The 14810-nt window shown below is 35.5% G+C and overlaps 1 protein-coding gene across 8 annotated transcripts in view; it reads left to right on the top strand.

Annotated features, from left to right (window-relative positions):
* The window catches only part of SLC4A7 (solute carrier family 4 member 7), a 112875-nt gene that overhangs the window by 76216 nt on the left and 21849 nt on the right, over positions 1-14810 (top strand). For all 8 annotated transcript variants that reach the window (XM_036267234.1, XM_036267232.1, XM_036267236.1 and 5 more), the window contains 6 exons: positions 729-875; positions 4555-4661; positions 7021-7195; positions 11094-11227; positions 12391-12636; positions 14084-14189. In XM_036267234.1, the coding sequence (XP_036123127.1) occupies positions 729-875; positions 4555-4661; positions 7021-7195; positions 11094-11227; positions 12391-12636; positions 14084-14189 (915 nt within the window). The remainder of the gene's footprint in view (positions 1-728; positions 876-4554; positions 4662-7020; positions 7196-11093; positions 11228-12390; positions 12637-14083; positions 14190-14810) is intronic.

The raw sequence follows: 14810 nt of genomic DNA, 5'->3' as shown, positions 1-14810 counted from the left end.
CTGACTCCACGCTGCCCCCCTGCATGGTTTTGTCCTTCATTTCTTTCAGATTTCTCCTGCAGTTTTACCTCTTTAGAGACTTTCCTTTACCCTGCTTTATTCTTATTATTTTTTTCCCCAACCGGAAATCAAACCAGCAACCTTTAGTTACGTAGGATGATGCTTGACCAACTGAGCCACACGGGCCAGGGCTACCCTGCTTTATTTTTACCTGCAATTATGTATTTCTGTCATTAACTTATTTCACTGTCTTTTCCCCTGGGTTCTCGAGTACAAGGGCCTTGCCTGACACGCTGTAGGCACCCAGGAAATATAAGTGATCAAATAAATTATGTATTTAAGTAAAATTGTATATCGATGATTATTGGGTTAGGATAAATGACATTAAAATATAGAAGTGGAAAGACATGCTGCAGTATTGTTTTATTCAGTAATGAATTACTGAGTATTTCCTAGTAAAAATTTCTTTTTAAAAATTGTTTTGTCTTAACACATTACTATTTTGTTTGATTGTTACTGTCAATTCATCTGATAATACTATTAGTGGGTTATTTTTTATAGTTGTTACCCAGGTTGGGTGGAGACCTGCCTGGGACAAGAGGTTAGATAATTATCTTTATTGTTGACTTATTTATGATATTTGAAGTAGATTTACTATGTACAGAATTTTCTTTCAACTTTAAAATTCTTTTACTCATTGTTTTGTTCTGTTTTTTTCCTTCCTGTAGATTTTTCATGATGTAGCTTATAAAGCAAAAGACAGAAATGACCTCTTATCTGGAATTGATGAATTTTTAGATCAAGTAACTGTCCTACCTCCAGGAGAGTGGGATCCCTCTATACGTATAGAGCCACCAAAAAGTGTTCCTTCTCAGGTAAGAATCCACACAGTTCTTTTGAGTTACATTTAAAATATTTTTTGATTACACATTTTTAAAAATCAAAACTATATACAGCACTCAGAGAAGTTGTACTCCAGTACACTTTACGTTCTTACCTCTATACCCACCTTCTGTGGGTCACCATTTATTACAAGTTTTTGTTTATCTTTCTAGTTTTTATTTAGTACAAAGAAATAGGAACATATAGTTTGACTTTCTCCTCTTTCTACCAGAAGTTAATATACTATATGTACTGTTTTGCACCTTGCTTTTTCTATATAACAATATGTTTTGGAGATCTGATCATAAGAAATCATACAAATATTCCTTATTCCTTTCTCACAGTTTTGTTGTTTGTATCATAGGATAAACTATGGGCTCAGGTTGTTTTTGGTGTTTTGCTATTACAAACCAATATCACAGTATTTATATTTCATATTAGTCTTGTGCAGATGGAGCTATAGGATAAATTCTCAGAAACAGGATTGCTGGCTCACATGGGAATTTATAATTTTAGTAGATAATTAGCAGAATCTCTTTTTATCAGGGAACTACAGGGTGTCGTTCCCCCCCCCCCCAATGTATACAGGGTGTCTGTAGATTCTGTTACATTTTGAAACTTAATACCCTATATTTTAATGAAACGTATTTTAATAAACATGGGCTTTATAATTATTAAAAGTTATGTATACATTTTTTTGGGGGGACACCCTATATTTTGGACCCCCACGGCGATGTATGAAAGTGCCTATGTCCCTATAGCCACACCAACACAGTATGTTGTCAGACTTGGATATTTGTTAGTCTGATAGGTATCTTTATCTTACTGTATCTGTTATTTTAATGTGATTTTATTTTGCATTTTTGTAATTAGTGAGGTTGAATATATCTGAATATATTCCTTCATTGCCCTCCACTACCTTTTTTAAAGAACATTTAAATTGTTCATTGAGCCTTTGGAGTTCAGCACAGTGTATTATGTGGAGTATGTATCCAGCTTCATGTTTTTTTCTAAATTGCTGCCTGGTTGTCCCAATTTATTAAAAAGTTGATACAATTTTTAAATTTTATTATTACTCCCATTGATTGGTGATGTTGCCTTTCTCATTTACTAAATTTCCATTTGCATTCAGGTCTTTTTGTGGGGTTTCTTTACCATTGGTGTGTCTATTCATGGATCAATTTTGCACTTTAATTTTTCAGTTTTTTGGTATTTTAATATCTGAAAGATCTAGGTTCATTCTTGACTCCTCTTACTCTTGTTTTTCTAAATTTCCTTGGCTATATTTGCATGTTTATTTTTTATGTAAGCTTTAAAATCAGCTTCCTATTTACAGAAAAAAAAACAAAAACACACCTGATTTAAAAAAAAATTATGATGGCAGTTAAATTTCTAAATGAACTGAGGGAAAATTGACATCTTTATAACACTGAATCTGTTCAAGAACATGGTATATCTTTCCCTAGTTGTTTTCCTATTTCAAGTCAGTTTTTGTGTCCTTAAGGAATGTTATAAAGTTCTCCTTATCTACGCTTTCAAGCTTCTTGGTGAGTGTATTCATTAGTATTTTATCTTTATTGTTTCTATTGTAAAGGGGGTCTCTGTTCTATTAAATTGTCTGTTACTTTTATGTATGTGAAGGCTATTTGTTACTGTATATTTCTTTTTTATTTATTCATATCATCTGCAGTATTTTAATCTGTCCTTTTAAAACTTATACCTCTGATATGTTTTCTGTTGTCTAATTGTTTTAACTAAAATCTCTAATAGTGTTAGGTAGTAGTTGACTTGATATGGGCAATTCTTAATTTTTAATGGTTGTTAATGTCCCTAGTATTTCTCTCAATAAGTTATTGATGTTGGGACCAAAATTACACATTTTTTATCATGCTCAGAAAGTACCTTCATTTGTATTTCATTGAAAATTTTAATATAAGTTGATGTTGAATTTTGTCAAAGGGCTTTGAGATGATCATATGCATTTTATTTATCAGTTATTATGGTAAATCATATTAATAGTTAATATGAAAACACTCTTGCATTGTTGGAATAAACCCAGCCTGGGTTGTGATGTGTTGGCAGTCTATGTTTGGTATTTTATGTTGTTTGCATCTCTTAAGTAGATTGGTCTATAGATATTTGTGCAGTTTTTATGTTTTAGTATTATCAGTATACTTGTTTTATAAAAACACATTTAAAATTTTCCTTTTTCTGTATTCTTAAAACTTAAAATGGCTTGGAATAATTTAGTTCTAAAAGTTGTAAGAATCTTTTGTAACATTTTCTGAGCTTGAATCTTTTGTTGTATGGTAGGCTACAGCAACTTGCTTGTTCTCTGGAAACTGGTTTGTGTAAGCTTTCTACTTTTTCTGGGGTCAGTTTTAGTAAGTTATAGTACAGATTTTCCAGTTTTTTGGTGTCAGTTTTGGAAAATTATGTTTTCCTAGTATATCACCCATTTCATCAAGGTTTTAAATGTATCTGTATAGGATTGTACACTGTAGTCTCTGTCTCTCTTTATGTATATGTATATATTTCATATATATATATATATAATTTCCCTCAGTTTGTGAAGTTGCCTCCTTGTCATATTCTTGTTGTGATTAGCTAATGGTTTATCATATTTCTCAAATAGAGCAGCTTTAAAAATTCATTTTTTTTTAAAAAAATGTATTTTGTTTTCTAACTCAGTTTCTGCTTTTAGCTGTTTTATTCCTTTCACTTTCCTTTAGGAAACTTTTTTTTCCCCTTTGGTTTTAACATTTCCTGAGTTAGGTGCTTAATTTGTTTATTTTTATTCTTTCATTTTTCTTAATATACTTATGTTCATTTTCTAGGAATTCCATAATTTTGTTTTCTTCTTTGAGCTAAGCTGTATTTTAGTTTTTTTTTTATATTTTCAAATGGTAACCTTAGGATTATAGATAAGTCTTTACCCTCTACATATTCTGAACATATAGACCAGGTAGTGTAAGTTAGTAGTTCAGGAACTGGGGGATCTCCTGGGGTGACCCACCCCATCTTTCTCTCTCTTCCATATTCCTCCCTACCACTCTTTCCCTTCCTCCTCCTCCTTTTTCTCTCTTTCTCTTAGGCCCAAGTAACAAATTAAAAACTCCTTTCTTTTCAAGTGAGGGGAACAAGGTCCTTTATCATGAGAATAGTACTTTTGAATTTGTAAAAAAAACTTAATGGGATATTGACTTTTCATGAAAATGCTTTGAATACACAATTCTCATGCTACTTATATATTAAGGGAAGTATTTTAGTAAAAGAAAAATTGCATTTACCTTTTTCTTAATGTAAAGTACATTTTCAGCAGTTAACATGAGCAGTATTTTAAAAATTCTGGTGGGAGCGATACTTCATTGGATATTTATGTTCCTTTTGCTGAATAGTAATTTGAAATGGTGTATATGGATTTTTATAATATATATATTAGAGTATAAAATGGAACAAACCAAACGTGAACTTAAAATATTGATAAACAAGATTAGGTTTTGTGCTAAAGTAGAGCTTGTTTAAAGTCGAAGTGTATGTGAGGAAACCTTTCTCCAGGAGCACTAGTTAGATACATGTGGCCACTAAGATTTCATGTTGCCTCTGACTGCAGATGCCATCTCAGCTTTCCTAAAACAAAATTTTGAAAGTATGTTTTTTTGTGAAATGCAGGAAAAGAGAAAGATTCCTGTATTTCCCAATGGAGCTGCCCCCAGCTCGGGTGAGATTCCTAAAGAGGCCGCTCATCACGCTGGCCCTGAGCTACAGAGGACTGGACGGTGGGTACAAATACTGATACAGTGTGGGTATCTTTTGAGATTAGGGGTTGATTTGATGAAAAAGGCATACAAAATTCTTTTTCTTTGCAAATATTTGAGCCTAATCTCATACAGTGTTTTTTTCATATTAAAACAACATTGTGCCTTATTGTATAGGTATATGATATTAAGGAAAATTATTATGCATTTAAAAATAAGTTTACTAATACATACTTGGGTTCTGTATACCAAGCTTTAATCTAAAATGAAAATATTATGCCTTATGTTAAGAATGTTGCACAGTTATATAGTAGGCTAATTTACAAGAAGGTTTTTAAAGAAAATGTGGAGTCCTTTTATAATTTTCTTGTGAAGTTAGAGAATTATGGGAACAGAGAAATCATAACCAATGATTTTTGTGTGTGCATAGACTTAAAACTCTTAAAAGAGCATTATATCATAAGATGATGTAAAATTAGACATGTATAATTAAACCATGGTATCAGTCTCTGGAAACCCACTTAGAAAAATTATTGAAGTTGTTCATTTTTGGAATAAAGAATAGGAATATTGCCAGGTGTAAATGTTGTCTTAAAATATTTTGTAGAAGTAGAAAATGTTATGGTATTTTTTTATGTAGAAAAGCGTGTGGGGTATTGATAACTTTTTGTCCACTGGTGGTCTCTGTGGAAGTAAATATTGAATCTTTAATATCTGTTTAAAAAGCCAGGCTATCTTATACACATACACTATTAGGGATAGTAATGACATGCCTAACTAATACTATACAGAAGAAAAATAACAATTGGTATACTAAATATAAACTTTATGAGAAGCTTAAACTCACAATTAATTCATTGACTAATATATTAGTCTCTGTGAGTATAATAGAGAATAAGATTGTCCCCATGCAAAGGGTGCTGCTCTGATATTAACTATTGTTTTTATTGTTTCCTCAAACTTCAAAATGAGATAGAATTAGTGAGAAATACCAAGGCCCTCATTGAGCTCATGGTTGGTCATCTTAGAGCCTTATATAAGCTGTTAAATAATCAGTTATTGATTTGATGATGTAGTTTTATTTTTTAGATCGTCCTTGGCACCTTTATTATTGCAAGTTAATTCCCTTTGCTTTAAATGTTTTTATTTATTTTTTTAAAGAGAGGAAGGGAGAGAGAGAGAGAGAGAAACATCCACGAGATAGGAACATGGATCAGCTCCTCCTGCACACCCCCTACTGGAGATCTAGCCCACAACCTGAGCATGTGCCCTGACTAGGAATTGAACTGGGACTTCTCAGTCCATGGGACCATGCTCAGTCCATTGGGACACACCGGCTGGGCAGGATCCATTTCACTATTAACTTAAAAAGATGTTAGAAAGGTCAAGCTTGCCACGTCCAAAGCATTGGAAAGCATAAGATTAATTTTTTGGAGTGTTTTCTACAGTAGGGATTTGAATGATTATATATTTTTGAGCCACAAAACCTGTTTTGAATTATCGATTTATCACAAGTATTTATCGGGTACCCACTTTGTCCCAGGCTGTGTTCTAGACACTGAAGATAATGGCACTGAACAAGAAAAAATCTCTGCTCCTCACAGAGCTTATATTTTAGTGGAATGCTTTCAAGTTAGCTGATCCAAAAGTCTGATTACAAAAACAAAAAATCCCAGTATTGAAATGACACAGGTTTGATGTACAAATATAGATTTTTAAATTTAGTAATTAAAACTTCTTATTAATATGCACACTAGTTTGACTATATATAAAGTAAATTGCGTACACTCAAGTACTTCTTAGGCCTTTTTCCTGGACCAGAAATATTTATGCAATTAAAGTGCTAATTTAAAAAATAATTTAAATTATTTAATTTACTTCTGAGTGGATTTAAGCACTGCATATTCTATTCATATTAAAGGGTATTTTGGGGGCTTATGATTTATATTATAATTGCCTTCCTGGCATTTCTGACACTTGCCTTTAAGATTTATAATGCAGATAATAATAGAATAACTTATGTATGTTTTCATGAATGGGTTGTTAGGTTTTATTTACTTTTATTGTACATTTCCTTGCACATTTATGTCTGAAATTACATTTACTCATATAAAATCATTTGCCTGCAGTCTTTTCTGTATATAGTCCATAAAATACAAATGTTTATGTCTCTGAACTTAATGAGATCAACCTTTCCTCTATCAGTGAGTTAGATTAAATGGGTGTATCTTCTGTAATTTATACCATGATTTAAATAGGATATTAATTTTTGTTGACAAAACACTTAGACACCAGCAGTTTTATGTAGCCCATAGTTTTAGTTTGAAATAGCTAGAATCCTCTAGTGTACAGTTTGACGAGTTTCATCTCACCTATTTAGGCTTTTTGGTGGTTTGATACTTGACATCAAAAGGAAAGCACCTTTTTTCTTGAGTGACTTCAAGGATGCATTAAGTCTGCAGTGCCTGGCCTCGATTCTTTTCCTATACTGTGCCTGTATGTCTCCTGTAATCACTTTTGGAGGGCTGCTTGGAGAAGCTACAGAAGGCAGAATAGTGAGTACAAAGATTGGTAGTGGCCAGGCTCTTAGCTCTTCAGAGGCAAGTGTCTGTGTGCATTTGTCTCACTATTCCTACTTTTATTCGAAGAGTCTACGCACAGCATGGTTAACCTGTCCAAAAGCAGACTTCCCCCAAAGGTAATTGCTATGGGAAACATGGGGAAGCCATATGAACAGGAGAAGATGCACAGTTGAGGTAAAAAAAAAAGAAAAATAAAGAAGAAGAAGAAAAAAAGTTTCTCCTGGCTTGCTGGATGAATGGTTTTATAAACTGAGTAAAAGGCTTGTGTTGTCTGTGTGGGGGAGAGGGGTCTGGATGGGGGGAGACCACTTGAACTGATCCCGGGCGGGCCATGGGTGGAGGAATTTATCACTGGGGCTACTTCACGCCCTGTAGGGCACCATAGGGTTAGGTAGGTATAGCTGTGCGAGTAATGTTAAGTCATCAGCCCTGGTGGGTAGGCCCGGACTATAGACCATTTGGAAGAAGAGAACGGAATTGTGGACAAACGATGGGTTTTTGAAGTGGTGCTTCCTTTAATCTTGTTATTACTAAATTTGTGTGAAAATAGTCAAAGCTTTTTATTGGAAAGTATAACTGAAAACTGCATCCGTAATTTGACACAACTGAAATGAAAGTTATGTTTTTTTGTTCTTGACTAAAATGAAACTTTTTATGTTTTACTGCTGCTCTTGGTAATACTGTATTAGGGGCTGTGGGAAGCATAACCAGTTCTTTGTGAAATCTTAAAGACAATTTTTTATTCATATACATTTTAGTGGCATTAAAATGAGATGATTTATAATTCTTAAGTATATTTTATTTAATTATATTTACTCTTGGGAGAAAATTAATTTATTCTTACAAATAAAAGTTTAAAAAATAGTCAATGCTAAGTAGTGGTAATTATTTAATTAAAATATTTTGTGAGCTGAACAGGAGATAAACATGACAATTAAAATTCCTTTCAACTCATTTTCTTTTCAATTATTTAGATCATTTTTCCTTATTCTGTAATCACTATGTGAAAGGCACATTTTTTTTTTTTTTATAAGTTTCTTTATGTGCTGTCATGAGTTGTACATGTAACTCTGCCAGTCCCTGTGGAAATGTCTTACCTGTTACCTTCATGGAAAGCTGCTTTGCTCTAGACTGTGACTGTCACTCACTGCCTGCCCGTCTCATCCTGCTGTTTAATCCCATGTGCATGTGGTAGTGCTTTAGGCACTGGAGGGATCTAGACAAGTGTGACACGAGCATGTGGCTTCTGTCCCCAGGACCCTGTCACAGGGATCCTAACCGAAGGGGAGAGAGACAGGATGGTCTAATGTAGTTAGTATGTCATGGAGTGCTGTGGACACAGGAGCGAGGTCAAGGAAGAGCTGGAAGAGTTGAAGTGATGGAAATGGAGAACGCAGAGTGTGTTATGGAGGAAGGTGATTTGGAAACGTGTTTGTTTTCGGATGCTTTTTTGGAACTTCAGGTGTAAATGGAGACCTAAGGAGGTGGAGCTCCAGAGTTGGTAGTGATAAGACAGAAATGAAGAGGTCGGGAATGGTTCACGCACAGGTGAGGCTTGAAACAGAACAGATGACGTTACCAGGGAGATCATTTACAGGGAGCGAAGGCGAGGAAAAGAGCGGGAAGTTACTCACATTTATGGAGTGGAGGAGGAGTGATGACAGTGAGGAGGAAGATGCCAGCATTAGACACAGGCACCGCCAGAGCTCTGAAAGAGGAATACGGATGAAGTAATTTTGCAAAAATCAAAATAAAGGTATTTGAGGACAGATGAACACGGAGTGCTCAGTGCCTGCGGTGGGGAGGCATATGGGGAAGAGAAGGGTAGGGCCTTTTTTGTTTTTAATCATCCCCCGAGAATACTTTTTCCATTAATTTTTAGGGAGCATGGGAGGGAGGGAGGAGAGAGAAAGAGAAACATCAGTGTGAGAGAGAGACTCATTGATTGGTTGCCTCCCGCACGCACAATCCAGATAGGTGCCCTTGACCGAGAATCAAACTTGAGACCCTTTGGTGAGAGGGCCAAGGGCTGACACTCTAACCACTGTGCCACACCAGCCAAGGGCGGGGCAGGACTTTGGATGAGTAAACCGGAAACTTCTGAATGTGGGGTGGGGACCACAGGTAGTGGGGTTGTGATTTTTTTTTTTTTTAGGAAAAGACCTAGTTCAGTTTGGGAATGAACATAGGAACAGTTTAAAAATTAGAAAGAAAATAGGTCTGGGTAAAGGACCTAGGAAATGTGGCAATAAAGGATTGGGAGTAGTGTAAGGAAGGACTTCATGCGGCTGTTTCTGCTTTTTCAATGCAATGTTGGGGAGGGAAACTGTAATTTTATGCCTATCTGCCTCTGTTAGCATTCCCTTACTTGCCATCTCTTTGCTTTGCTTCTCAATTTTTTTGCTTTCTATTTCTAAATGCCATTTCATACATAAATATGCATATTCTATTTTAAGGATTTTGTAATGGCTTAGCAGTGTCTTCTAGGACAAACCACGGTCTATGGGCAAGAAAATTTATCTCATGTAATTAACAAATATATTGTTACTATGGGCACTTTTTAATTTTGCCAAAAGTCAAGTTTGTATGTGGGTTTGACCCTATTTTTCTACTAATAGTTAAGTAATACTTGTACTGCATACTATTATTTTGTGATTTTGATTTGGAAGATGCTGATTATTGCTGCTGATGAAGATTTATTGAGTGCATCCTGTCTGCCAGATGCTTGCGAGGTGTCTCACAAACACCGCTTCATTATAATCTTTTGCCTGTTATCAGCACCATTTAAAAATGAGAGGAGTTGAGCTCAAAAAGTTTTAGGTGTGTCCATGGCTTGACACCTAGTCAGAACCATCTGACACTTCAAATCTGGTTCTCAAGCCCTGCTCTTGGCCTGAAGCTGTGCTGCCTCCCAATTCCTGAAGGGCTGTTTCTCACAAGCTCCGTCTCTTTGCCTCCACTTTCTGGGGATGGGCTTTTCCTTTCCTGATTGTGCTCCGGTTGGCTCTGATCTCTGTGAGTGGTAAACTAGCTGCTGCTTTCCGATCCCTCCTCTTTGTCCAGTGGCCTAGCCTCACCCTCTTCCTACCTAATAACCTAAAGTTAGAATGGAATGTTGGTACTGGTATACAATTGGCTACTAGTTTTAATCTAAAATTTCTCTGTGTCTTTTAATTTTCTCATTTTGTCTTCTGTTACCAAACTTGAATCACAGTAAGGTATTTCCTCATTTATAATTGCTGTCAGTTTTATAAAGAGATGTTTCCACCTATTTTATTTATGTTAAGCATTTCATCTTTGATATCTGTTGGTGAAGACTATCCTATTAGATTTGTTTCTTTAAAATGTGTGAAAATGGCTCTTTAGAAATCAATTTGGGAATAGTAACATCACATGTTAATCTCTTACCCATTTCAAGGAGTCTTTTTCAAGCAGGATCTCGAGTGTTTAATGTTTTCTGTGTTTTAAATGAACTATTTCAGACATACAAAAATATTCAAAATAATATGTGTATCTTTGTACTCACCACAGGCTTAAGAAATAAAACCTCCACAGATAGAATTGAAGTCTCTATGTCTGTCTGCCATTTATTCCCTCCTCCTTACCTTTCACAGCATTGGGTTGGAGTTCAGGTTGTTTGCAAAAGCTCACTTTTAATATTCAGAAACAAAGCAATTTTTCTTATGTATTTAAAAGGTATTTTTAATTTTATGTGTTTAAAATTTAAATTTGAGACTCAGAGTTGTATTTTATATTTTTAACTGTTTGGTTAGTATTTTTTATTTTCCAGATGTCTAGTACATGTATTATCATAGATTAGAGATATGTTTATGATGTATTGCTTTTATTCATTTCTTTTTTCCTTAAACAGAGTGCAATAGAGTCTCTTTTTGGAGCATCATTAACTGGGATTGCCTATTCGTTGTTTGCTGGGCAACCTCTAACAATATTGGGGAGTACAGGTCCAGTTTTAGTGTTTGAAAAAATTTTATTTAAATTCTGCAGGTACGTAATAGTTATCTACTTGTCACATGTTTATGTATGTGTATAATTATGCATTATACTGTTTTTTATCTTTAGGTAAAAGTGCATTATATATTTAATAACTGAAAAAGAAGATCTGATCAATATATATATTGTCAACATTTTTGTGTTACTGTGTGGGCGACCCTACTCTAGTCCCTATCATCATTTCTACCCCCAGTCACCTCGAGTACAAAATCAGTGGATTTGAGCACTGATAAGCAAATTACTTAAGGGGCAATAAAAGTTCTTTGTGCTAGCAAATGTCAACTCAGTAAGAAAGTGTTAGTCTGAATTGTTTATTAGATGGTATATTGGCCTTACCAAAAGAAGTTTCGGAAGGTGGATCTTGAGGGCTTGAGCTGACCTTATCCACTGGGGCTCTTCACAGAGTGAATTGGCACAATCAGAGGGAGGTCCAGTTTCCACTGGCAGGGTTGTTGACAATGTGGGAACCAGTGCAGGGTACTGTGGCTAGTAGACTTTGAATTCGATATGGCCAGTACTGCTCCTTCTGGGAGATAAGTGCAATCGAATATGTTAGCCTGGGGCAACCTGATGCTATTAAGTATTTGATTCCTCTAGCTCCTCTTATTCTGATTCTTTCTCCATTGAACGAGCTGATTCTGATCCTGATCTGGCATGCTGTGTAGACTAATAGAGAATGCAGTGTCCTGACATGGTTTAGATGCTGTGGTAGTCATTCCTCACTGAAATTGAATGAAAAATTGACTTCGCTTTCTCTGGAGATGCTGGTGGTAGAGGAGATGGTGGTGACAAGCAGGGACATTGGGGCCATCGTGTGATGACCTTGTTGACACTAGAGCGTCTGGGGTTCTGAGAGTGCTGCTTTGTCGTTTACTCCTCATAACTGATTTCCAAAGTGAAGTCTTTGTTTTTGGAATACTTATTGCCTACCAGGTTTCCACTGTTGGTCTTTTATGTAAGTAAAAGATAACCATGAAGTCTGTTGAATAAGAAGCTAGTCTTCATTTGAAGCAGTTATTAGTCTGTTTTTCCGTAATTTCCTCTCTCTTTAGGAGTCTTATGTTGTTACACTGTTCTTATTGCTTGGTATGAAAATTATAAATGTAAATACTACTCTATATATGTTGATCGTGTTCACGTTTTTTCTTTTTAAACAGAGATTATCAGCTTTCCTATTTGTCTTTAAGAACCAGTATTGGTCTGTGGACCGCTTTCTTGTGCATTGTTCTGGTTGCCACAGATGCCAGCAGCCTTGTGTGTTACATCACTCGCTTCACAGAGGAGGCTTTTGCAGCTCTCATTTGCATCATATTCATCTACGAGGCTTTGGAGAAGCTCTTCCATTTAGGAGAAACATATGAATTTAATATGCACAATAATTTAAATGGACTGACCAGCTACTCGTAAGTGTTTCTGTTTCCCTCTAGTATCAAAATGTTCTTGTTCTTTTTTCAGAGATGGCTGAGCCTAAGAATGGATTTTTTGGGGATGTGATGTTTACTTTGTATTGAGCTAAATTTACCCAGCTAGCCACGTGGAGGTTGACTTGTTTGTTACGGATGAGATTTTTACCAAAGCACTCAGTAAATCCTGTTGAACAAATCCAGTTATTTTTATGCTGTAAATACGATTCTGCATTTGATTAACTCATATGGAAAAATGTGGTTACCAATGAACAATAAGAACATATCTTCCCTCCTTCTTCCCGTCCCCTCCATACCTCTCCTTCTCCTTCCTTCCCTTGCCCGCCTTGCACACTTTCAATTTTGATGGACAGAGTAGGGAGGGTTATGAAAATTCCTTTAAGACACTGACCTGTTTGAAAATATTAGTGACGCTTGGATGCCAGAATCTATTTTGCGCTATCTTCTTTGCTCTTAAACTGTTTAATTTTTTAAACATTATATTCTGTCTTCTTTCTTTCGCTGTTCCTTTAACCTTTATGGAGCATGGTTTTCATACTAGTGCCAGCCAGTTAGAGCAGTGCATCCTTCTGGTTAACCTAGTAATTACCTGTGAGCATCACACGTTCAGCTAACATTCTGTGAACACTTGTATGAATGTTGCATAACTCATACCACAGTGTTCCTCAGTTATTCAGATGTATGAAAAACCTGAGGCTCGTGGCGATTAAAACTTTCCTTGGCTCAAACAGCTAGTAAGTAATAGAGCCTGGATTGAATTCAAAGTCCAGCCTCTTGCCTCTTCTCAGAACAGCTCATAATCTAATTTGTTTTACATTTTTAAATCTATATTAGGGACTTGCTTGTGTGTGTGTGTGTGTGTGTGTGTGTGTGTGTTTTAGCATTTTTTATGTGGGTGAGTTAGTTCTGGATATGAACTAAAACTCTCTGATCTCCTAATGACTTTCCTAGTCTTGTCCTGATGAAAAAGTATGTTGTTACTTAGAATGAATCTCAAGGATGAGTAGGTAGGGCTTGTCTGAGTACAGGGGATTACTGGAGTGTAACTTTTATTGGGAATCTGTGCATATTGTGTGTATATGGGGAGGCAGCGGCAGCTCCTATGAGATTTAGGGGAGAGTAAACTTGCCACACATGGTAGTATCTTCTCAGAATTTTAAAGAAACTGGTACACCCCCCTCCCAAGAGATCGGTCTAACTAGTTTCATTAAGTAAACATTCTCACTGCTGTTTGTATTAGTTATGTTTTATTTATATAAGCCAAACCTCATTTCTATTTCTGAGGGGTGTTTCACTTCTAGTGTTCATGCTTTGCAACATGGAAATAATTAAGAAGTTAAAAGCTACCACCTTGTGTGATCAATTTAATAAAATGTAAACATGAAATATAGGACCCTAAAAATTGTATCCTATTCTAATTTCTCAGATGTGTATGTATGGAACCTCCTAACCCTAGCAATGAAACACTAAATGTATGGATGGAAAATAATATAACAGCACATGATATTTCCTGGAGCAATCTCACTGTTTCTGTGAGTATATAAAAGATTTGCAACTATTAACCTAATTCTTCAACTTTTTCTTAATAGACCTACATATTTTTCTTGATTGATGGATATAGTATGTTTTCAAAATACAGTGTTATGTTGACCAAGTAGGAGTTACAACATTTTTGTGTATCATGCACTAAAAAGTGTAGGCTGAAAAAACTGAAGCTGGTACAGTTGAAAAAGATGGAATATATCTGACTTCCAAGATACCATTATTAAAAAGATTTGAATATACTTTTCCCCCCTAATTCTACTTAGATTCATAAATTTGAAGGAAGGGTGTACTAGGACTATGGTTGCAACACTAGAGTTGACAGTTCAGCAGCCCTTCCACCTGCCTTGCCCTCTCTTTATTGGCTCATCTGCTCTGAACAGCTTATTTAGAAGACCATGAATACTCTACTAATGTCCCGAATGTCACCGAACCATGTTTAACTTGTGAGACTAGTCTGACTTAAGCACTAAGGGAAGAGAAAGGAAAAGGGACAAAAACCTGGAATGAGCACCTATTATGTCCTGAATACTATTTCATATTCTTGTATTCTGTTGGGAAATGTTGTCCTGAACCCTAGAATATTTGTTTTTGACATGCCCCAGGTTGGG

This window comes from Molossus molossus, unplaced genomic scaffold, assembly GCF_014108415.1.
Source record: "Molossus molossus isolate mMolMol1 unplaced genomic scaffold, mMolMol1.p scaffold_m16_p_18, whole genome shotgun sequence".
Lineage (NCBI taxonomy): Eukaryota > Metazoa > Chordata > Mammalia > Chiroptera > Molossidae > Molossus > Molossus molossus.
The sequence above is the reverse complement of the archived record's forward strand: the minus strand, read 5'-3'. Positions and strand labels throughout refer to the sequence as shown.